Genomic DNA, 20,340 nt, shown 5'->3' on the forward strand with positions numbered 1-20,340 from the left:
AGGCTCTGCCGGCTGCTGCCTGGGTAGGCGCTCTGATCCCAAGTCCAGCTGCAGACACTCTCTTTAGGTTTCCAAAGAGAAGCCCCAGAACCAGCATGGGTGACTGTGGAGCATGCTATCAGCTAGATTTTGAGTTAAATTTTTAAAGGATAGCTAATTCTTAATCTGTTAATTATTTGCTGAAACAACCTATTTTGTGTTCGGTGGAATTCTAGATAAAGAAGACAGGACCCTTTTTTTAAAAAAAAAAAATCACTCACTCACTCAATCAATAAATAAAATGCCTTTTGCTTCAAGGTGCCAAGGAGGATATGAACAGAGATTTTGATGAAATAGCTGCCATTGAAGAGATGTACAATCAGTTTGTTTTCTGTTTTCCAATTTTCCGATTTGGCCATAGTGTTCTCAGAACTGCAGGAAGGTCCTTGGTGGAACAGCAGGCTTCCGTTCCGTTTGATTATAAGGTGCGCCTCTTTAGGGCAGAAGGGTGGCACCAGAGGTTTTAGTCTTTCAGCAGGTGTTCAGCAAGCACCTCCTTACGTGCTCTGAGAGCAAACACTGATGCATACACTGAGACTGATGCATACTTGTATAATTACAGAATTCCACTAAAGGTGGAGGCCCCCCTAAACTTCCCAAATTAGATGGTATTTCACCTGCATTGCCTTTAGTTTTTCCAAGTCTTCTGTTTTAAAGGTTGTCTTGGGGGCTCTGGGGATAAAATCCAGAGCCTTCTGCATGCTAGGCAAGCGCTCCACTCTGAGCCCCACTGCAGCAGCGTCTGCCACTGCCCCCACTGCAGCTAGGAAGCACCAGAGCTCCCTCCATCCCGCTTCTTAACCTGGCTGTGCCTAGGTGAGCTTGTTCCTCTCCAGGTCATGAGCCCATGGGTGGTCATTTGCTTTCCACCAATGCCATCGCAGTGTTTAGAAACCAGTCCCAGGGACAGCATGTCCTTCCAGGGGTCCGGCAGATATCTGTTCCCCTTTTGTGTGACCATGTGAAACCAAGCTGAGCTTCAAATAACAAATTTAGTAATTGCTGCTTTTTTTTCAGCTCTAATCCTGGAGAGACATTATTTCTAAGTTATTAGCTTTGCCATCTAAAATTTAAAGTCTTGGACACAAAATTAAGATTATTTCCCAACTGACTTATTCAAGGGTGCCTTGACTTATCCTTATATGGGTAAAACTGTTTGCTATCTGAACCTCCTTGCCCTGGACCCCAGGATCTTTCTCTTGAGATCCCCATGCCCCCGTCATCTTCCATCTCTAAGTGACATGAAAGCCCAGAAGAAAGCTGGGATGGCAGAAGGGTCCCATTAAATGAATTGCATTGTAAATGGTACTAACCAGAGGCAACTTTGTGGCAAGCCATGAACTTTTAAAATAGTGCTTGAAATTCAAAATGAATTAGAAATGAATTAGAACTTAATTCCTCCTGAACTTGCCAGAGGAACGTCCATAGTCCAGTGGTTAGATGAAGACACTTAAAGCAATCATCACTCTGGGCAACCGAGTCCCCAAACCCTTGCACATTTTTCTGTTTCTTTGTTGTTGTTGTTGTTTTTCTTGTTACTATTATTTATTTTATAAATCTTATTTCATTTGATTCAGACTTCTTTCTTTCCTTAAATATATCCTTTAAAGTATCCTCATGTATGATTGGCTGGAAAGGTAAATCAGCAAACAAGAATGGTCTGGGCTGTGACCTTACCTCTCTCCGCCCTCTGAAGCTGGTGCCAGAAGCTGTCCTCAGCTCCTCTTTCCCGCCATCGCATGTCCCCGCTGTTTCGTGGCCTGCTTTGCAACGTCCTCACCTTTACTAACGTTTGCCGATGATGCTGCGTACTGAATGACGTCTAATATCATAGAGTAGCTGTGTGGATCCGGGTCTATTCTGTCTTTACTAATCCAGTTAACACGATATTACCATTTCTCTCAACATTGAGAATTTCAGATGAATACTGGTGCTGTGATGAACTTTGTATTTTACCTCCCCCATATTTGTAACAGGATTTATTAAGATGAGTTGTGCTAGGAAGAAATTGGAAATGATAGTAAAACATAGAACGTTTGAAGTTTAAGAGTGTGTGGTGTTTACAAAAGCACATTTCCTCCGGGAAGATTTACAAATAATATTTTTCAGTCTTCTAAAGAAACAGATAGAACTACTTTTGAATATGACAAGAACGATGATGCTTTATGGCTGAAGATTAAGAACATTTCCCTTTCACATCAGTGGGGTCTTCTACAAAATATATACATAATTGAATATCTCCATATAAAACAATAGAAATGTGAATTTGTATTGTCTTCTCTAAAGTCTAGAACAAAAGAAAAAAGAAAACAAACTCTTGAAGAGTAGCAAAATTTAGCATGTACGCATTGGTATTCATGGGAGAATATCAAGAACCAAGATTCCTTGAGTGAGATCTAAAGAGATGAGAAAATGAGTGTGTGTGCGTGCACATGTGTGCACGTGTGTGTGTGCATGCATGTGTGTGTGCGCGTGTGGGTGGGTGTGTGGGTGTGGGTGTGTGCAGAAAGCATGAAGCAGCCCCCTGCCCCGTTCTGCTGGGGACAATAATGTGATGCCTTCCTATTGCTTGTGTTTGCTTTACAGTCAAGGTGTCCAGCCTTGGTGTTTATAATTTTCTGTCTATCATCCATTTCTAATAAGTACTGATTTAATTTTTGTGGGCCTGTTTTTTTGTTTGTTTGTTTTTAAGAAAATACAAAAGGTAAAATGTACCAGAGAGGAGCCTTCTTGTAAGTATGAAGTAAAAATACTACTTTTCTAAGAAGACCTTATAAGTATCATGGGGAAATATTATAAAGATTTGAGAAATATTGAATTTTATAAAAATTTTAATCTTGTCTGTCATTGCTGTCTTGGTATGATAAAACAATAAATTATCCATGGATTCAGATAATTGGTTATAAAACTATAATTTCAAGATTTTAATATTCCGTATAGTTTTAGTTGGATAAATGGCCTCTTTTTGATTTATTTTTATAAAGAATTTTAAATATTCTGAGGAATTTCTTTTATATGTAATTTTTATTATATCATGAAAGAATCTGAGGCCAAAAACTTGGCATTAATCACAAGAATTGACTATTGAGTTCATATTAGTATAACTAATACCTCGGTTCAGGGAAATTAAAGTGTCCATCCACTGAATCTCTCTGCAGGGCTTGTCACATATGCCCATGGGAAGTCTGCCCTGAGAAATGTGTTTGTGTACCTATGTGCAGCCCTACTTAAAAGTATTTGGGCTTTTTCGTGTATTTAAGCCAAAAAGATACAAATACCAACTAAATAAATATTTGTATTTTACTGTTTTTACAGCCTTTTGATCAAGGAAGGATTCAGAAAATTTTCCAGGCTATATGCAGCCGACTTCACACTCTTAACAGATTCTCTTCTAAAGCTGCTAAACACTGATGAGAACTATCTAACCATGATAACTCTTACAATTTTTGTTAATGTTGTGTGGTAGAGTGCCCTGCTTTGTGGGCCAATTAAAAAGTTCTTTAGTCCTCCTGGGACGATGGCAAGAGGTGGTAGTTTTCAAAGCTGTTACTGCACCATGTGCAGTTGTATCATACAGCCAAATACAGTTTTTGTATTTCTGGTGGCTCTTAACATCTATTATTTGTTTCCCAAGTAAGGATATTCAAGAAACATAATAAACTCCTCAATAGAGTGAGGCCCACTTTCTAGTTTATGTAAAATAATCGTCTTGGAAACATTGTTGAAGAAACTGTTTCTAACTATTGTGCTATCTTATACCTACTTGATTTATGTTTCCATATTACTATTGAAATTGAGGTAACCTTTACATAATTTAAAAATTCCAAACAGGAATCAGTGTATGCTATATGTGGCAGCCATCTTGGTTACCAACCATTTAACTAAAAACCAATCATTTAACTCTTATTTGTGCCAGACTGACAACTAAAAATAACTTGTCACATTGAGCGTGAATTAGCAGCAGATAGAAGGTCTAAAATAACAATATGGATTTGTGTAAAGTATTAACAGATTGATAATGGTAGAAACCATGTAATTAATCTTCTAGGGATACGTGTTCATGTCTCTGTGTGTGATTCAAAAAGGAATCGTAGTGTCTGTCTTCTCTTTCCCTTCCTACTCTCTAACTAGGGTCACTTTAACCCACAGGCTGGTCACCCTCCCTAACCCCTTTGCTAATGAGTGGTGGTCCTGCCCCCCTGGCTGGCAGGCCCACCCTTCTTCAGCAAGCTGCTGCCCAGGGAAATGTCACTTTATTATCAATGCTGCTTAATGAAGAAGGACTGGACATAAATTACTCCTGTGAAGATGGCCATTCTGCCTTGTATTCTGCTGCTAAGAATGGACATACAGGTAAAAATAATAATAACAAAATACAAGATCTTACCTCACCCCACACTTACAAAGGTGATTAATTCACTGTTGTGAGCAGAAATTCCACTTGAATTTCACCTTTAAAAGGAGGAATGGGTAAATCTTCTTTATATGACTTTTGAAGTCTTATGAATATTTAAGGGCCTAATTAAGTAGTTAATGTAAAATATAAAGCTAGGAGCAAAGAAAATTTTCACTTATGCACACCAAAAATGTGTTGTCCACGTAGAAATTAATAAATCAATTGCGCTTTAGAATCAAGTTGTCTGTGTGGGATGAGTCTTGTCAGGACAGAATAACCCTGATTTATGCTATGGAAGCAGAGCAGAGAATCCAGGCTGTTAGGATTAGGGTGCAGAGTGGGTGCTGCGGTGAGGTTTTACTAGATAGGAAGGGTGCTCTTGGGATAATCTGTGGTTATTTAGGTTTTTGTCTTTATTTTTTTGAGAACTGAGAAGTTACGGCACTATAAATGATCTGTCAGTGGATACTAAATTCTTTTACTATTTAAAATGCAAATCCCATAGTTAATACTAAAACATGTGGTACTACAGAATAAGACGTGCTTACTGCAAGTCCTAAGTTAACAGCATATGTTAGCTGTAGACTGGTACTTCAGATAGATGCAGTATTTTCTTAAGCAGAGAAGACTCTAGTTTTTTTTTTTTTTTTTTTAGTGGTACTTTCTTTTAGGTATTTCTTTTTTTTTTTAGTTTTTTATTTTTTTTATTTTTATTCTTTTTTAATTAAAATTTCCACCTGCTCCCTGTTTCCCATTTCCCTCCCCCTCCTCCCACATATTGCCCCCTCCCCCCACTCTCCTCCCCCTATCCCCACTCCTCTTCTCCTCCCCCCACTCCATTCCCCCTCCCTCTCCATACTGAAGAGCAGTCCAAATTCCCTGCCCTGCTGGAAGACCAAGGTCCTCCCACTTCTATCTAGGTCCAGGAAGGTGAGCGTCCAAACAGGCTAAGCTCCTACAAAGCCAGTTCATGTATTAGGATCTAGTTTTAAAATTTTGGGGAATTCAGAAGCACTGGGAGAATTTTCCCTACTGTAGAGAAATTATATTTAGATCATGCAATATTATTTATGATACCTCTCTGTTAGTGATATTTATTTCTCAGGTAACTTTCTGTGGGCTTTTCTTGATCTTCAAGTGTGTAGGATGTCCCACAAAGAAGCGCTTTGGTGATTCAATTAGCATCAGTCATGCACTAAGAGTGTAACTATATAAATACAAATTGGTAAATGGATCTGGTTCTCTGCCCCAAGACATTATGATGGAGAAAATCTGGTGGAGATTCTAGCAAAGTACTTTATTGGTATATGGTATTCCTTTGTACCCATCAAAAACTCTCCCGGAAATAGTTTTAAAATCGTGTCTTAGTGACTTTGGAGATAGCATGCCTTCAGGAAAAGGGATGATTTTCCTTATGAAAGTTCATGACATGCCACACCCCGCAGGACATAGCTGTCAGATCAGCTGTGCAGAGGAGAGGACCTCGAGCTGTTAGAATCTCTCCACAGCTTATTGAGAACCTGGCTCATCCTAGCACTAAGTGGAGAATTACAGCGACTTTCTGTTAAAAACCCACAGACTGTGTGCGATTGCTGCTGAACGCAGAAGCCCGAGTCGACGCTGCTGATAAAAATGGCTTCACACCCTTGTGCGCTGCAGCTGCTCAGGGACATTTTGAGTAAGTGACGTTCTCCATTCATTTTTTCCTATGAAACTGACCCTTTTTCATATTCCTGCCCGTATTCCACTCCTGCCAAGTATGTAAATGAATGCTTAACTTGATTGACAAATAAATCCACCAGACACATTTGAGGGTTCAAAAGCAAAGCAGGACCCTCGATTTGTTCTTCGTAAGGATAGATAAGTGTTGTAACTGAAGGAAGTGTGTATATGTCCATGTCCGAACTACACATCGGTGAATTTGCTTCTGGAAAAGGTCAGCTGTAGCTGGAGAACCAAGTAAGGAATGCCAAGTGTTTCCTTGCTTCACCTTTTCTATGAAGACCTTTGTTAGAGCTACCATTGAAGTAAAACAGAATTATATGATTTACTATAATCCTATTGACCTCTTGTAACTTATGTGATAGGCCCACGTGCTCATCTTGCTGCATTCACAATTAAGAGAAACATTAAAGCCGGACTTTTACGGACTGAAAATAGTTCAAGTGCAAAGGGAACTGGCTAATTAATATGCACATGACTTTAACAGTGATTTCTAAAGGAGTTCAAAGTCATTAAATGTAGGGATTACTTTTCAAAACTAAAAGTCATATTTTAATAATAGAATATAGCCAAACTGCGGTCCTGCATGTACTGAGCTGGCAGATTGTGAAGAATATATACTGCTGTCACCTTTAGAATCCATCTGTCCTGAGAGAAATATCCTTGAACAGATTACACAGTCCATGGCATTTTGATTTTGAGCCTTAGCCTTCAACAGCTGAGCTATTTCTCCAGCTCAAACTGCACAGTTATTAAAATAAGGCTTCTTAGAATTCACACCAATGTTATTAATTACAAACGTAGTCTATAATATTCCAAATGCTTCCTTTGGTGTCTAGTGTCGTCTTCCCTCGCGTATCTAACAGACATCTTATCGGCTGAGTTTAGGTTTGGAAACCACAGGTGCTGCTTTTGCTGTTTCTTATGGTTATATTCTGTGTCCTACAAAACACATCTCTCTTCCCGGTCTGCGCTTCTGCCTTTGTCAGCTCCGTGTCACCAGGCCCTCTGTGATGTTCCTTGCTTGGAGGATGTAACTGTCACAGAAAAGAAACATTGATAGCTTTTGAAGAAGGAACCCAGTGGAAATTCAGGAATCAGTAAATTTAAAGAACATGTTGCACAAATATGTCAACATGTAATTTATTATGTTAGCCAAATACTGAAAAAAACCACACACACACACACACAAACAACTGGACTTCCCCTAATTCAGTTTGTTCAGATTCTATCTCTGTGTTTGAGTAATCACTAAGTCAGTCTTGGCTTTACCTCCTTTCCTTTTTCTGTGTAGCTCTGTGTCCTCAGAAGCCAGTTACCACCCAAAGAGACAACCGCTTCCATCTTTCTCCCAAGGCAGCCCTTTTCCCAGCCCCCTGCGACTTTTTATAGAGGAGGCACATGGTGCCCGGCTGTCTATGCTATTTATAATCATTTTCTTGAGTGAAAGAAAAATCACAGAATGATTCAGCAGCCCCATGTTTGTTTCGAGGCTCCATCTATTTTTGAATTGCAAATAGTATGTAGACCAAGTGTGATTAAACCAACTTTTTACCCTAATATCTCAAACCTGTTCCAAGGACAATACCTATAGAAGTTGGTTAGATGTATCATGAACTAGATTTGAGCATTTGTAGAAGTACAGTTTTTTTTTTAATTTTTATAAATGTTGTGACCAAAGTGTTGTTTTTAGTCTTATGAAAGTGAAAGCAATGCAATAAGGCTCATAATAACCAATTTGGTCTTAAAATGAGTTGATGCATGTTAGTATACAGGCTTGCTATGCACGTCATCTAGAGTTGGATCTGACCAGGGAGCATTTCCAAGCTGACCTCCCATTTCTGTGTAACTAATCACAATCCTGTGTGCAGATGTATAGAATTACTAACTGCATATGATGCCAACATTAATCATGCTGCTGCTGGAGGACAGACACCTCTGTACCTGGCCTGTAAAAATGGAAATAAAGAGTGTATCAAACTCCTGCTGAAAGCTGGCGCTGACCGGAGTATAAAAACTAGAGTAAGTACCCATTTGGGAGAGTTTGTCATTCATAATGTGTCTGAAAACAGTATAGGCTCAAAAATCATATACTTGGGTGTTTTAATATAGGTGTGTATATGTGAAATGTGCAGATAGTTTTCTTTGTCACAAGGCAGCATAGAAACTGGTTACATAGCATTTGCAATGTAGACAACTTCCTAAGTAATATGAGAGGACTCAAGGATGTGGAAAGATCCGTGTAAGCGCTGTGTAAATGCTATAGTGTTTTTCAAGAGGGATTCATGCATCTTCAGGACATAGAGGCCGGGCCGGGGTGGGATGTAGCTTTGCGTCTCCATAAATGTTAAAGGACAGTTGCACATTGAAACAGACTCCTAGTTGCGCTTTGGCTTTAAGGATATTGAATTGGAAAGGGGCATCTCTTTTAAGTTTCTAGCTTGCTAATTAAAAATTGTGTCCATTTTGCCTCATCAGTCGTTCAAATTTGGAGGCTATAAACAAACAAAAAAAGATAATGGTGCTATTAGTGTCTCAGAACTAGAGACATTGAAAGTGTAAGTTTATTCATTGAACAAATACTATTATTAGACCTTCGATGATATTACATAATTTATCTGAAACGAACCATTCATTACTGATCAACAGAAGCAAAGATAATGAGGCCAGGGTATACATGTGGATTATTTCCCATTGTGGATTATTGCTAGAGTTTTAAAAAACCCTAGAATTGTTTTTATTCAATTTTAAATTTTTACTGAATTTTAAATTTCTTATTATATGTGTATGGGTGTTTTTCCTGAAGGTATGTCTGAATCCCTTACATGCCTAGTTCCCATAGAATTCAGAAGAAGTCATCAGACTCCATGGAACTAGAGTTACAGGTGACCGTGAGGGCCATGTGGGTGCTGAGAATCAAACCCAGGTACTCTAAAAGAGCAGCTGGTACTATTAGCCACTGAGCTATCTCTCCACATCCTGTTTGGTTTTGTTTTTAATCTGAAAAAAGTAATTTAGTTACACATTTCCTCATTATTTTATGTATTTCATTCAAAAATATATGGTATATATATATTCACTACAAAATCCCACCTTATAGAGGAAAGAGAAGTAAATTCTCTATCATCAACTGAGTAAGAAGTGCAGCATGGGAGATTGAACCACAGCCTGTCGGGAAGCAGAGCCATGACCTCCAGCTAGCTCTGCTGAGTTGAACAGAATCTTTAGAAATACAGAAATGCACAGTACAATTCGCGGTTGGTTCCAGGGGAATAATTATGTCTTCTGGTTTTCACGGTAAGGTAGCAAAAGAAAGTGGAATGTTGAAAGGTTTTTATCTTGTATTGCTTTTTCCTAGAAGGTCTGTTTGGCCTCTGTGAACTAGGAAGGTCGTCAGCACTTAGTCTCTGTGGCTTCCATAAGGTTGAGGTCCTAACACTGCAGAAGAAAGCAGGATCCTGCTTTACCTGACTGGAATACAGACTGTACCCTGCTCTAATTACGAGCTATGTGGTCTTGTCTGAGTCAACTGAGCTTTAGATCCAGAAGCAGAAAAAGGCCTGTTCTAAAGGGAAAGGATCACAATACACAGTGCACATGAGATGGTTCCTATTTACTGGATAATTTTCTTAGCTTTTACATCATTCCTTTAAAAATAGTGCTGTGCTGGTATGTGCCTGTGATTACAGCATTCAGGAGGCAGAGGCAAGGGACCTTATCAAGTTCCAGGCCAGCAAGAGCTGGATAGTGAGACCTTTATCAAAACATATACACATGACACTGGAGAGATGGCTCAGCAGTTAAGAGCATTGCCTGCTCTTCCAAACCCTGAGTTCAATTTCCAGCAACCACATGGTGGCTCACAACCATCTGTAACGAGGTCTGGTGCCCTCTTCTGGCCTTCAGGCATACTCGCAGAAAGAATATTGTATACATAACAAATAAATATTTTTTAAAAAAAACATACACACACACACTAACACCACAGAAAGAACTATTATAATGCACTGAAATGTATTTAACATAACAATATGGAATTCTATATGAAAATTATGTTAAAACTGTAATGTAAAGGTAGGAAAAAAGCCCCCAAACAAGTCAATTCTTTGGAAAAATCTTTAAAGACAAACAAAGATTCCTGTGGAGGGGGCAGGCCCCCCTCTGTGGGAGAATGAGAGGGGACAGAGGGTCTCCCTAGAACAGCGCTTGTCAGGTTTCAATCCATCGGTTCACCTGCTGGCATGTTTGAAGAGCTGCTGAGCCTTACCCACTCCAGTGTCAGATTCTCTTGTCTAGAGAGAGACTGGAGGGCCTGCATTTTTAACAGAGTCCCAGAGGGTGCTGAGGCTGCAAAATTGAGGACCCCTGCCCTGAGACTGACAGTGGGCAGGGGGAGTTGGGGGCAGGCAGAGCAGTTCATTCTAGAAAATAGACTCGATGATTCTGGTGGAAAATTTTCTAAGGAAGACCATGTTAGAATCCCTCTCCTGTCGGCAGTCACTGGGCAGAGGCCCCTGGGCATCAAGTAAAACAACTTGGCTTTGTTTTTCCTGCTTTCCTACCTCTTCCCTATTACCCAGAATCTTTCCTTCTGGAAGAGCTGGCATAAAAACATTCAGATTATTCGAGGATGGTCACTGGTCTTGAAGTAAAACTGGTTTGCAGCAGTGCTCTTCAGCTTATTACTAATTTACTAATACTATTATTATTGCATAGAATTTTAAAATCTCATTAGGATAAAGTTCTCCCCATTTTTACTATTAAATTGAGATTCTGCTTGGTCAAGCGTAATGCTCAGGAGACTAGGCAGTATCTGTTCATTCCAGATGGTGACTATTAGATGGAAATGGTGGTTTCACAGCCAACATGAATCACAGTTGTGGGAAACAATGTCACCAGTGAAAGTCAGAGAGCTTACGTTCATTAGGAATGCGCAGGCGTGGGCCACCTTCATTCTTTGGTACAGTGGCTCATGACCAAGAGCATTTATAGGTAGACTTTAAAACAACACCATTCTCATCATTAATATTATCAACACTTTCCCCCTGGCCACTTTATTTTCAGGATGGCTGGACACCAATTCACGCAGCCGTGGACACGGGTAATGTCGACAGCCTCAAGCTCCTAATGTACCATAGAGTGCCATCTCGTGGGAACCCTTTGAGTGCGGGAGAGCCCAGGTCGGACTCGTTCACCTTAAATGGAGGCGAGAGCCCAACAGGTGCATCGAAGCCTGTGGTTCCTGCAGACCTCATTAACCATGCTGACAAAGAAGGCTGGACCGCTGCCCATATTGCTGCTTCCAAAGGTTTCAAGGTGCGTTTGCTAGCAGCTGGCCTCACCACCCAGTTGTGAATGTGATGCGTGGCATAGCCATCTGCAATTGATCGGGTCTGTTTAGACTGGGTAATTGGAAATGGAGTAATGTCGGTGCAGAAGACGATGAGCCGCTGCTGGTACAAACTGACATTCATTTCTCTCCAGCAGATGTTTATGGCTAAGGACATAAGAGAATTTTCAATTTTCTTAAAAAATATCTTCCATTTGCAGTCTTTCAAAAAGAAATATGAGAGTAATTCCCAATTACACAGTATTTCGTCTGTGTTACGAAGGAAAGATCAGTATTAATATAATTCATGGGTGGTTTACAGGCAAGGCCACATACTAATTAAAGCACTGCTATCTAGAGGGAGGCTCAGGTTGTAGGTTATATTCCTGTGCACTTTCTGTTGCTAACAGTAGGCTTTACATATAATGAGGTATTAGGATGCTCCTGAGTGCAGCCCACTGTGCATGCCAATGTCTGAAGAAACAGTTTGCTCTTAGCTCTTAGTCTAGGGGCAGGTGTACAAGTTACAAGTGGGGGATAAGGAGACAAAAGAGAACACAACGTGATGACCAGACATCAGGTCAGCCCCTCGATCAACGATGTGGAGAAACAGAGACTGCGTACTTCAAAGAGTAAAGCTTTTAGCAATAGTCACTTCTGGGATAGTTCATTTTAAAGGAGGTGGAAATTCCTTTTGGTCCTGGAGACCGCTGGAGAGCATGATAAAGGTGAAGGGCGAGACAGAATAGACATAGAAGCGGTGACTGACAACCCTCACTGAGCGAAGGTAAAACAGAAAGAAAGTGACAAAATAGGAATGTCATTGTTGGTGTGGGGACCTTTAGAAAAATTTAATAAGGGGCTTGATCTAAAAAAATTACCCATGAATATACAGCTAGTGGAAGGCTTTAAAAAGCTAAGCTAAGTGGTTATTCAGTTTAAATTATTTCAATTAGCCATAGTATTTATACCCTGTGGGATATTGAATAAATAGTTTCTGAAAGAAAAAGGCAAAGTGGAAGGTGGTGAGAACAGTGGTAATAATGGAATTATTAGACAGGCATGTTCAGGATGGGGCTGAAGAAAATTTAGTGGTAAAGAGCTTTTTGCATAAGCGTGAGGAACTGAGCTTTGATAAACAGTACCTCCATGAAAGCCGGATGTGGCAGCACGCTCTTGTAACTCCAGGACTGAGGTGCGGAAACAGATCCCAGGGGCTTTCTGATCAGTCACCCTAGCAGAAAACTTGAAGATCACACTCAGGGAGGAGTCTGCCTCAAAAAACAAGTTGGAGAGCAACAGAAGAAGACGCCCAAAGTCAGTTTCTGGTCTTCACATGCGCACACACAGGCAAGCATGTACGCACACATACGTATATCCCCCACAGAAATATAGACATGCATACACACAAATAAATAAGTGTCTAGGGATGGAACATGACATGCGTGGAAAAGGAGTGAAGCTGAACGGAAAGATAATATCTTTCAGGAAAGAGCAAAGAAAAAGCATCTATTGGTGTGGTACGATAGAAGGTGGTTTGGGTTATGCTTGAATTAACTACTAGATTCATTCCACATGTGTGTGTGTGGAACTGTTAGATCTCCTGCAGACACCATGTGCTTCACGATTTTCAAAGAGAAGGAAAAGAAAAAGCATGATTTTGTTCAGTGCTTATTAGTCTTATGTTTCCCCCATTTTACTCGTTGATGCAAAAGAAATAATTCTGAGAACTGTGTGTGTGTGTACACATATATATCATTTTAGTGGTATTCATATGGTATAAAAGATTCTAGGAGACATAAATGGGAAGTGTAAGTCATTTAAGTTTGAAAATGCAGGCTCTCAGAGACCAGTAGTTTCGGTGACAAGAAGTTTCATGGAAAGATAGTATGTTGCTCACAACCATTCCTTCAACAACAACAAAACCCTGTAATGTAAGATCGAGCTGATAGACTTGGGTTATGAATATACTCAGCCTGCAGCACAACACAGGGAAGCAGCAGCGCATATCTGACCTCAGCTGTTTGCCTACCGTACCTCTGGACCTCTTTTGCTGGGCCGAAAGGAACCTCCTGGCCTGAGTACTAGCCTTCGGTGGAGGATGGTGCTGCCGCATAGCAACTTCAATATGAACTCTTATTAGTCCCATAGTTTTGATGATTAAAGATGATATTTCCATTGATCCCCCAGTCCCTGACCACAGTAAATGCTCCTTCACTGTTGTGTAAAAGGAAATATGACTTCCTTCTTTCAGAATAGTACTCCTCCATAGCCTCTTAAAAAGCATAAGATCAAGCCAGGCGGTGGTGGCGCACGCCTTTAATCCCAGCACTCCGGAGGCAGAGGCAGGCGGATCTCTGGATCTCTGTGAGTTCAAGGCCAGCCTGGTCTAGAAAAGCTAGTTACTGGACAGGAACCAAAAAGCTATGGAGAAACCCTGTCTCGAAAATAAATAAATAAAAAAATAACCTAAAAAAAAAAAAGCATAAGATCAGTTTTTGATTTGAGATTTTAAGGAGTGATTGACAACACACACTGCTAAGCTGTTTAAATAATAGATTTTTTTATAGTTTTTTTTTTTTTTAGTTCTGGAGTGGGCATATAATCTTCCATTTTGACATCTTTATGATTAGAACATATAAGCCTGAGAGGGTTTAATAGATAGTCGCTGGGAATGAAGCCCAGATTTCCTGATTCTGTCACTCTTTTTCCTCTACATCCTTCCTTTCTAGTCAAAATTATTATAAAAATCTATCTGTATCACTCGTCTGAAACAATGGTTTCATTCTGGCCAAAACAGCTTTCCCAGATTATCCATTTATAATATGTTGCAAAGGCCAATTTTTAGAAACAATAAATCCCAACCATCAGGGTGTAGTAGAATCATTCGACTCTAACCACAATAGAGCCTTAAAAACGATCTCAGTTGGTCACATAGCTTTTCTAGTTTATATACCGCTGGTGGTTCTGCTCAAGACACTCAGAAACATATACCACATATTCTCTCTCCGATGTAGAGCCTAGATTTTTACTGATATATGTATGTGAGTGTGGGTGTAAGTGATGCACCTGGGAAAGCACCGCTGCGAGGCAGATCCAAAAGTCAGGTGTGGGGATATGCGTTTGGGACTTGCTGCAGAAGCCACAGTTAGAGCTGAAAACTTGATGAACTTTTAAAACTCAGGAAACAGCCGTGCGGTGGTGGTGCACACTTTTAATCCCAGCACTCAGAAGGCAGAGGCAGGAGGATCTCGGTGAGTTTGAGAAGCAAACCCCAGAGGGAAATACGAGATGGGCATACTGGTTAGTTTTGTCAACTCCATAGGAATTATTTGTATAGGAAGAAGGAACCTTGATCAAGCAATTCCTTCCATCAGATTGGGCATCTAGGTTGTTTCCAGGTTCTTGCTATTACAAATAATGCTGCTATAAACATAGTTGAACAAATACTTTTGTAATATGATAAGGCATCTCTTGGGTATATTCCCAAGAGTGATATTGCTGTGGTCTATCTGTAGGGCATTGTCTTGATTAATGATTGATGTAGGAAGGCCCACCTACCTATTTCTATCCCCCTCCTCCATCCCTGGGCAAGTGGTCCTGGATTTTACAAGACAGCAAGATGAGCAAACCATGAAGAATAAGCCAGTAAATAGTTTTCGCCATAGCCACAATTCAGTTCCTGCCTCTAGGTCCTTGCCTGGAGCTCCTTCCCCAACGAATTCTTCCCAGACAACTTCCTTCCATAATGAATTGTGATTTGTTAGCTTAAATACACCTTTCTTCCCCAGGTCGCCTCTTGTCGGGATGTTTTATCCCATCAACAGAGAAACAAGTTAGAGTAAGAGGGGGAAAGGAGGAGCTCAGCCTGAGATAGAGTAAGAGAAAGTGATTGGAGAGAGTAGTGAGGACGAATAAATCAAAGTATAGATGAAGATGCCATAAGGAAAGAAGTTCGCTAAGATTTCAGCTAAGAATTATGGGATGTAGAGCTTGAAGGGGCAGAGGTTACTCGCTCCAGCCCCTGTGCTTTTGGACATGAAGAAGTGAAGTCTTGGGAAATGGTGAAATTAATTTCTCAAAGATGGCTCGTGGAGAATTCGGGTTCCACATTAGTGCTTGCTCTTTCGTAGTCCTGGATGGTTTCCCATGCGTTTGTTGAGATAGCCACTGCTGTCTAACAACATGAGGCCTTCTCTCAGCCAGGCCTCTGACTGCTCCACAGAGAAGGCGGGACCAGGGATAAGCCCTTCTTTGTTTTCCTTGCTTCCTGGAAACAGATTAAAGAAAAAAACTTCCTTTTTGCATATATTATTTAATAGTATTATTGTTGTTGTTATTGTTTACACCCTGATCTCAGTTTCCCCTCCCTCCTCTCATCCCAATAACTACTACCCCCACCTCCCTTCTGCCCCCTATTGACTCCTCCTCTTCCAGTTCTCTTCAGAAATGGGTAGACCTCCCTTGGGTATCAGCCAACCATGGCATATCAAGTTGTAGTAAAACTAGGCACCTCCCCTCATATTAAGACTGGGCAAGGTGACCCAGTGGGCGGAAAAGTGTCCCAAAAGCCAGTGAAATAGTCAGAGACAACCTCTGCTCCCACTGTTAGGAATCTCACAAGAACATCAAGTTTCATGGCTAATATATAGGCAGAGGACCTAGATCGTTCCCATGTAGGCTCCCTGGCTGTCCGTTTAGTCTCTGTGAACCCCCGTGACCCCAGGCTAGTTGGTTCTGTAGGTTTTCTTGTGGTATCTTTGACTCCTCTGGCTCCTACAACCCTTCCTACACCCTCTTCCTCAGGATTGCCCACCCCCAGCTCTGGCTAATATTTGTAATAATCAGCTGTGCATCTCTGCATCTGGTTCCATCAGCTGCTGGATGAAGCCTGTCTGATGACACTGGGCTAGGCACCAATCAATGAGTATCACAGAATATCATCAGAAATTGTTTCACTGACCTTTTAAAAACAGGATTTTTATGCCTGTAATTTTTGGTTCTATCCTGGGTTTCTGGGCCTTCCAATCTCTGGCACCCCAGTCATTGTCAGGGATGGACTCCTATCATAGCATGAGCTTCAAGCTGAACCAGTCATTGGTTGGCCACTCTTACAATGTTGTTGCTACCTTTAATGCAGCACATCTTGCAGGGAGGACAAACCGTAGATCGAAGGTTATGTGGCTGGGTTGATGTCACAGTCCATCCACCAGAAGTCTTGCCTGGTTTGGAGATGGAGAGTTCAGGCTCTGGATTGGGGACAGGCATCTCAGGGATGAGCTAGAAACCTAGAACAATGGAAACTCCCAGGAATCTATGAGGATGACCCTAGGGAAGACTCCTGGTATGGGAGATGTGGAGTCTGATAAAAAGAACCTCTTAGTGTAACTTTCTTTGCTATTGTGGGGCTTTTGAGAAGTTGAGGTCCTGCCAAAGAAATGAAGAGATTGAATTTGAGTTTCTCTATCACTGATAAAAGCTTTTGTTCCCAGACAAATCTTGTTTATTCATTTATCTATCGTTCTGGTTTTTTTTTTTTTGTTTGTTTGTTTGTTTTATCTTTTTGTTCTTTTTCTTGTTGGTGGTGGCTTGTGTGAGATATGGTCTCTTCTAAAATTCAGATTGTTCTAGAACGGCATGTATAGCCCAGGCTAACCTTAAACTCACAGATATCTGGGAGTTCTATCCTCCCATGTGTTGGGGTTACATATATGGCCACCATGGCTAGTTTCCCAAAAGCATTTTCTGTTAGGGGATTGTGTGAAAGTCTTCTGTGGGTCAGTCAGACTTTTAATTCATCTGCCTCCAAGTCTGTGGCTTCCTATCACTTCCACTCATCTGAGGCTCCCCTACCTTGTTTAATAGTTTTAGAATTCGTGAAACCCTCTTTCTCCTGGACTTCTAATACCGCACCCATCCTTGCTTCCCCTCTGACTATGCTCTAGCAATTCCCAGGATCCATTTTGGTGCTTCCTCCTTGTTTTGTTTGTATTGTATTAACAAGTTCCTCTGGTTCTTCATTCCCACTGTGTTTTCTACAGTAACTAATCACAGACTTCATGTTAGACTTCTGGACCTGTCCTGTAGACTTTTCTTTCCAGCATCCCAGAAGTCATGTTTAGGCAGCCTCAGTGCCCTCTGGACAGGCAGTGGCTCACCTACTCCGTCTCTAAGGTATCCTTACACTAGGATAGGATCGTGGTCTGTGACTTCGCCAGGCTTTCAGCCCTAGGAATATCTGACATTTTCTTTTATCTTTTAGCAACCACTGCTGTTCTTCAGGTGGCCAGGATGAGGTGTGAACGTACAGAAAAGTTTGTAGGGGACCCAAGATTTGTATTTTTCTCACTTAGGTCTTAGCTGCAAAGTAGAGATCACTGGAATTTTTCCTTACTGGATAGAATTGTACAACAGGTTTAAAGAAGGGAAAGTCAAACAAAGTATCTAGGAGGCACAAAACCAAGAGAACCAGATGTTATTTGGAATAAATAGAAATCTATCATTTTAATTATGTGAACATGTGTGTGTGTGTGGGAATGTGCACATGAGAACAGGCGCTCGTGGAAGCAGAGACTTCAGATCCGCCAGCAGCCTGGAGTTTCAGAATGTTGTGAGCTGCCCGGCATGGGTGCAGGGATCTGGGCTCAGTCCCTCTCCAAGAGCAGTAAGAGTTTTTAGCAGTGAACCTTCTCTCCAGCCCTGAAATCTCTTTATTTTTATCTTCTGTGATTATTTTCTTTTCCCCTTAATTTTTAGTGAAAAAGATTAATGTCATACTACATGTAAACAAAGGGAAGGATTCTCTTAAGTTTTCATTCCAGAGCATTAGGTGAAGGTCAAACAAATGCTTGCTTATTTGTGGCCACAATGATTGACTGGCAGAAACATAACGGGGACAATAAACATCACTATAACCAAGCTCAATCCCTCACCCAAAATGTGGAACTGGGGGCTCATCTACTTGCAGATGTCACGTGTGTGACTTTAAACACCTTTCCACTCTCACTCTGTACTGTCTTCATTGACATCTCACAAATAGAGTCTATCGGTTCAGAACCTTGCCTTTATGACTACTAAATATTCCGAGACTGTTCAGGAAAGTTATTCAAAGCTCTCAGCACATCTCTGTGCATCTCCAAACATTCTGTTTGCCCAGTACAGTCTTGTTTATGCTTTTGATCCCTGGTGGAACAGTTAATTGCAGGCATTCACTCTTCAAACATCTCAGCACAGAGGTGTACATGGCAGCCTTGAGGATGAACACGTTTCCTTTTGATTCACCATGGTGGCAGCTCTGTCTGCTCACCTCTTCACTTTCCTGAGCTGAAAGCAGTACCAGGCTTCTCTGTTTACCTGTCCATTTTCCTTACTCCACGAGTTCAAATTACCAGCACAGCTCTAGGTTTTATGTCTTAGTAAATTAACTTTGATTATTTGCTTCCTCACGTACTCCATACATCCTGTCCTTGTGTCTTCTCATCTGCCCTTTTGATGCAGTCTGGACTCTTTTGCCGTCTCCACTTTCTTTATGTGGCCATGGGTAGGACCTACCTAACAGCTAAATATGGTGATACTTACTTCATACCCATTTATGGCTAAATATAACTTACTCGCTTCCTATCCATTTATGGCTCTGTCACCCTCGAGTAGGATTTCCTGAAACAATGGTTAAGCACCTTCTCACTGGCCTCAGACTGCAAGCATATGTCACCTTTCCTAGTGGGTGCTGTATGTAACCCACATGCCTGACCAGCCTCTCCCTGGCTTCACAGCTACTGTCCCCATAGTCTCAAATGCCATCCTCATAAGTCCTGACCTTTGTTGCCTGGAAAATATCTGGGTAGACATTTCAGACTCAGAAGTAGGGTGTTTTCAAGGCACCTACCTGCTCACATTTCCCTTACATAGTCTGTGCAGTAATTGTTTGCATGTATCTCTCCCTTCTTAATCTTCTAGACACATTTCTTCTTCATCTTTGCGTGTACTGTTCCTAGCAGGGAATCTGGTTCAGAAGAATCAGTTTCCTGAACCAATGACTGACTGAACAAATACAGTCCTCTTAGAACATTGTTTCCTCGCTCTCTTCCTTTCCGATATCTATCTCCCATGCATCCATCAGCTTTTCAAACAGAGCTGATCATAGCATTTTCCTTCCTGCACACAGCCCCATGACTGTGGAGGAGCACCCATGCTGCTTAGCGCGCAGCCTTATAGCTGCCTTCTGACAATTCTGTTTTAACCAGTTCACACCTACGTCTACCTACTTGCTTATGCCAGTGTGTCTATCTTAATAGTTTCTGCCTCCCCTGCCTGCAGGATAGTGGACACACCCTCGCCCAAAGACTGTTCTCAGCACTTAGCTGGGCATTTAAACCTTTTCTTCCTTCTTTCTTTCCTTCCTTTCTTCCTTCCTTCCTTCTTTTCTTTTTTTCTTTCTTTCTTTCTTCCCCTCTGATCCTTTACAAGTTCTGCATCTCTGCCAGGAATTTGATTTTATCTCTAACACTTTGAACTTGGGGTTTGTATGCTGTCTCCTTGGCACTGGTCCCTTGCTTCTGAACGCTCCTTAAATGACGGTGGAAGAGATTTCACACCATTCTTGCATCTCTTCTGTTCATTCTCTGTGATCATGAATCCCTACATTTTGCTCTGGGCTCATGGTCAGAAATGAAGATTCCATTCTGACAAATGGAATGTGGGTGAAAATGAAGCCCAAGACACCAGGGTGTAGATCTCTGTGATAGCAGATGCATCTCCAGAAGACTCCAGTTTAAACTAGTTCGTCTAGTCGCCTGGGTCGGACATGCTGCTCACTTCCAGAAACTCTATCACAGCATGCCTCCTTTTTATTCCT

At 41.1% G+C, this 20,340-nt stretch overlaps 1 protein-coding gene across 5 annotated transcripts in view; it reads left to right on the plus strand.

Annotated features, from left to right (window-relative positions):
* Positions 1 to 20,340, plus strand: part of Cttnbp2 (cortactin binding protein 2) — a 154,210-nt gene that overhangs the window by 82,731 nt on the left and 51,139 nt on the right. For 3 of the 5 annotated variants that reach the window (XM_057761636.1, XM_057761653.1, XM_057761645.1), the window contains exons 5-9: positions 2,732 to 2,771; positions 4,189 to 4,392; positions 6,014 to 6,113; positions 8,029 to 8,179; positions 11,222 to 11,473. In XM_057761636.1, the coding sequence (XP_057617619.1) occupies positions 2,732 to 2,771; positions 4,189 to 4,392; positions 6,014 to 6,113; positions 8,029 to 8,179; positions 11,222 to 11,473 (747 nt within the window). The remainder of the gene's footprint in view (positions 1 to 2,731; positions 2,772 to 4,188; positions 4,393 to 6,013; positions 6,114 to 8,028; positions 8,180 to 11,221; positions 11,474 to 20,340) is intronic. The other 2 variants (XM_057761670.1, XM_057761661.1) reach the window with 1 other exon arrangement.

Source organism: Chionomys nivalis, chromosome 1, assembly GCF_950005125.1.
Source record: "Chionomys nivalis chromosome 1, mChiNiv1.1, whole genome shotgun sequence".
Taxonomy (NCBI): domain Eukaryota; kingdom Metazoa; phylum Chordata; class Mammalia; order Rodentia; family Cricetidae; genus Chionomys; species Chionomys nivalis.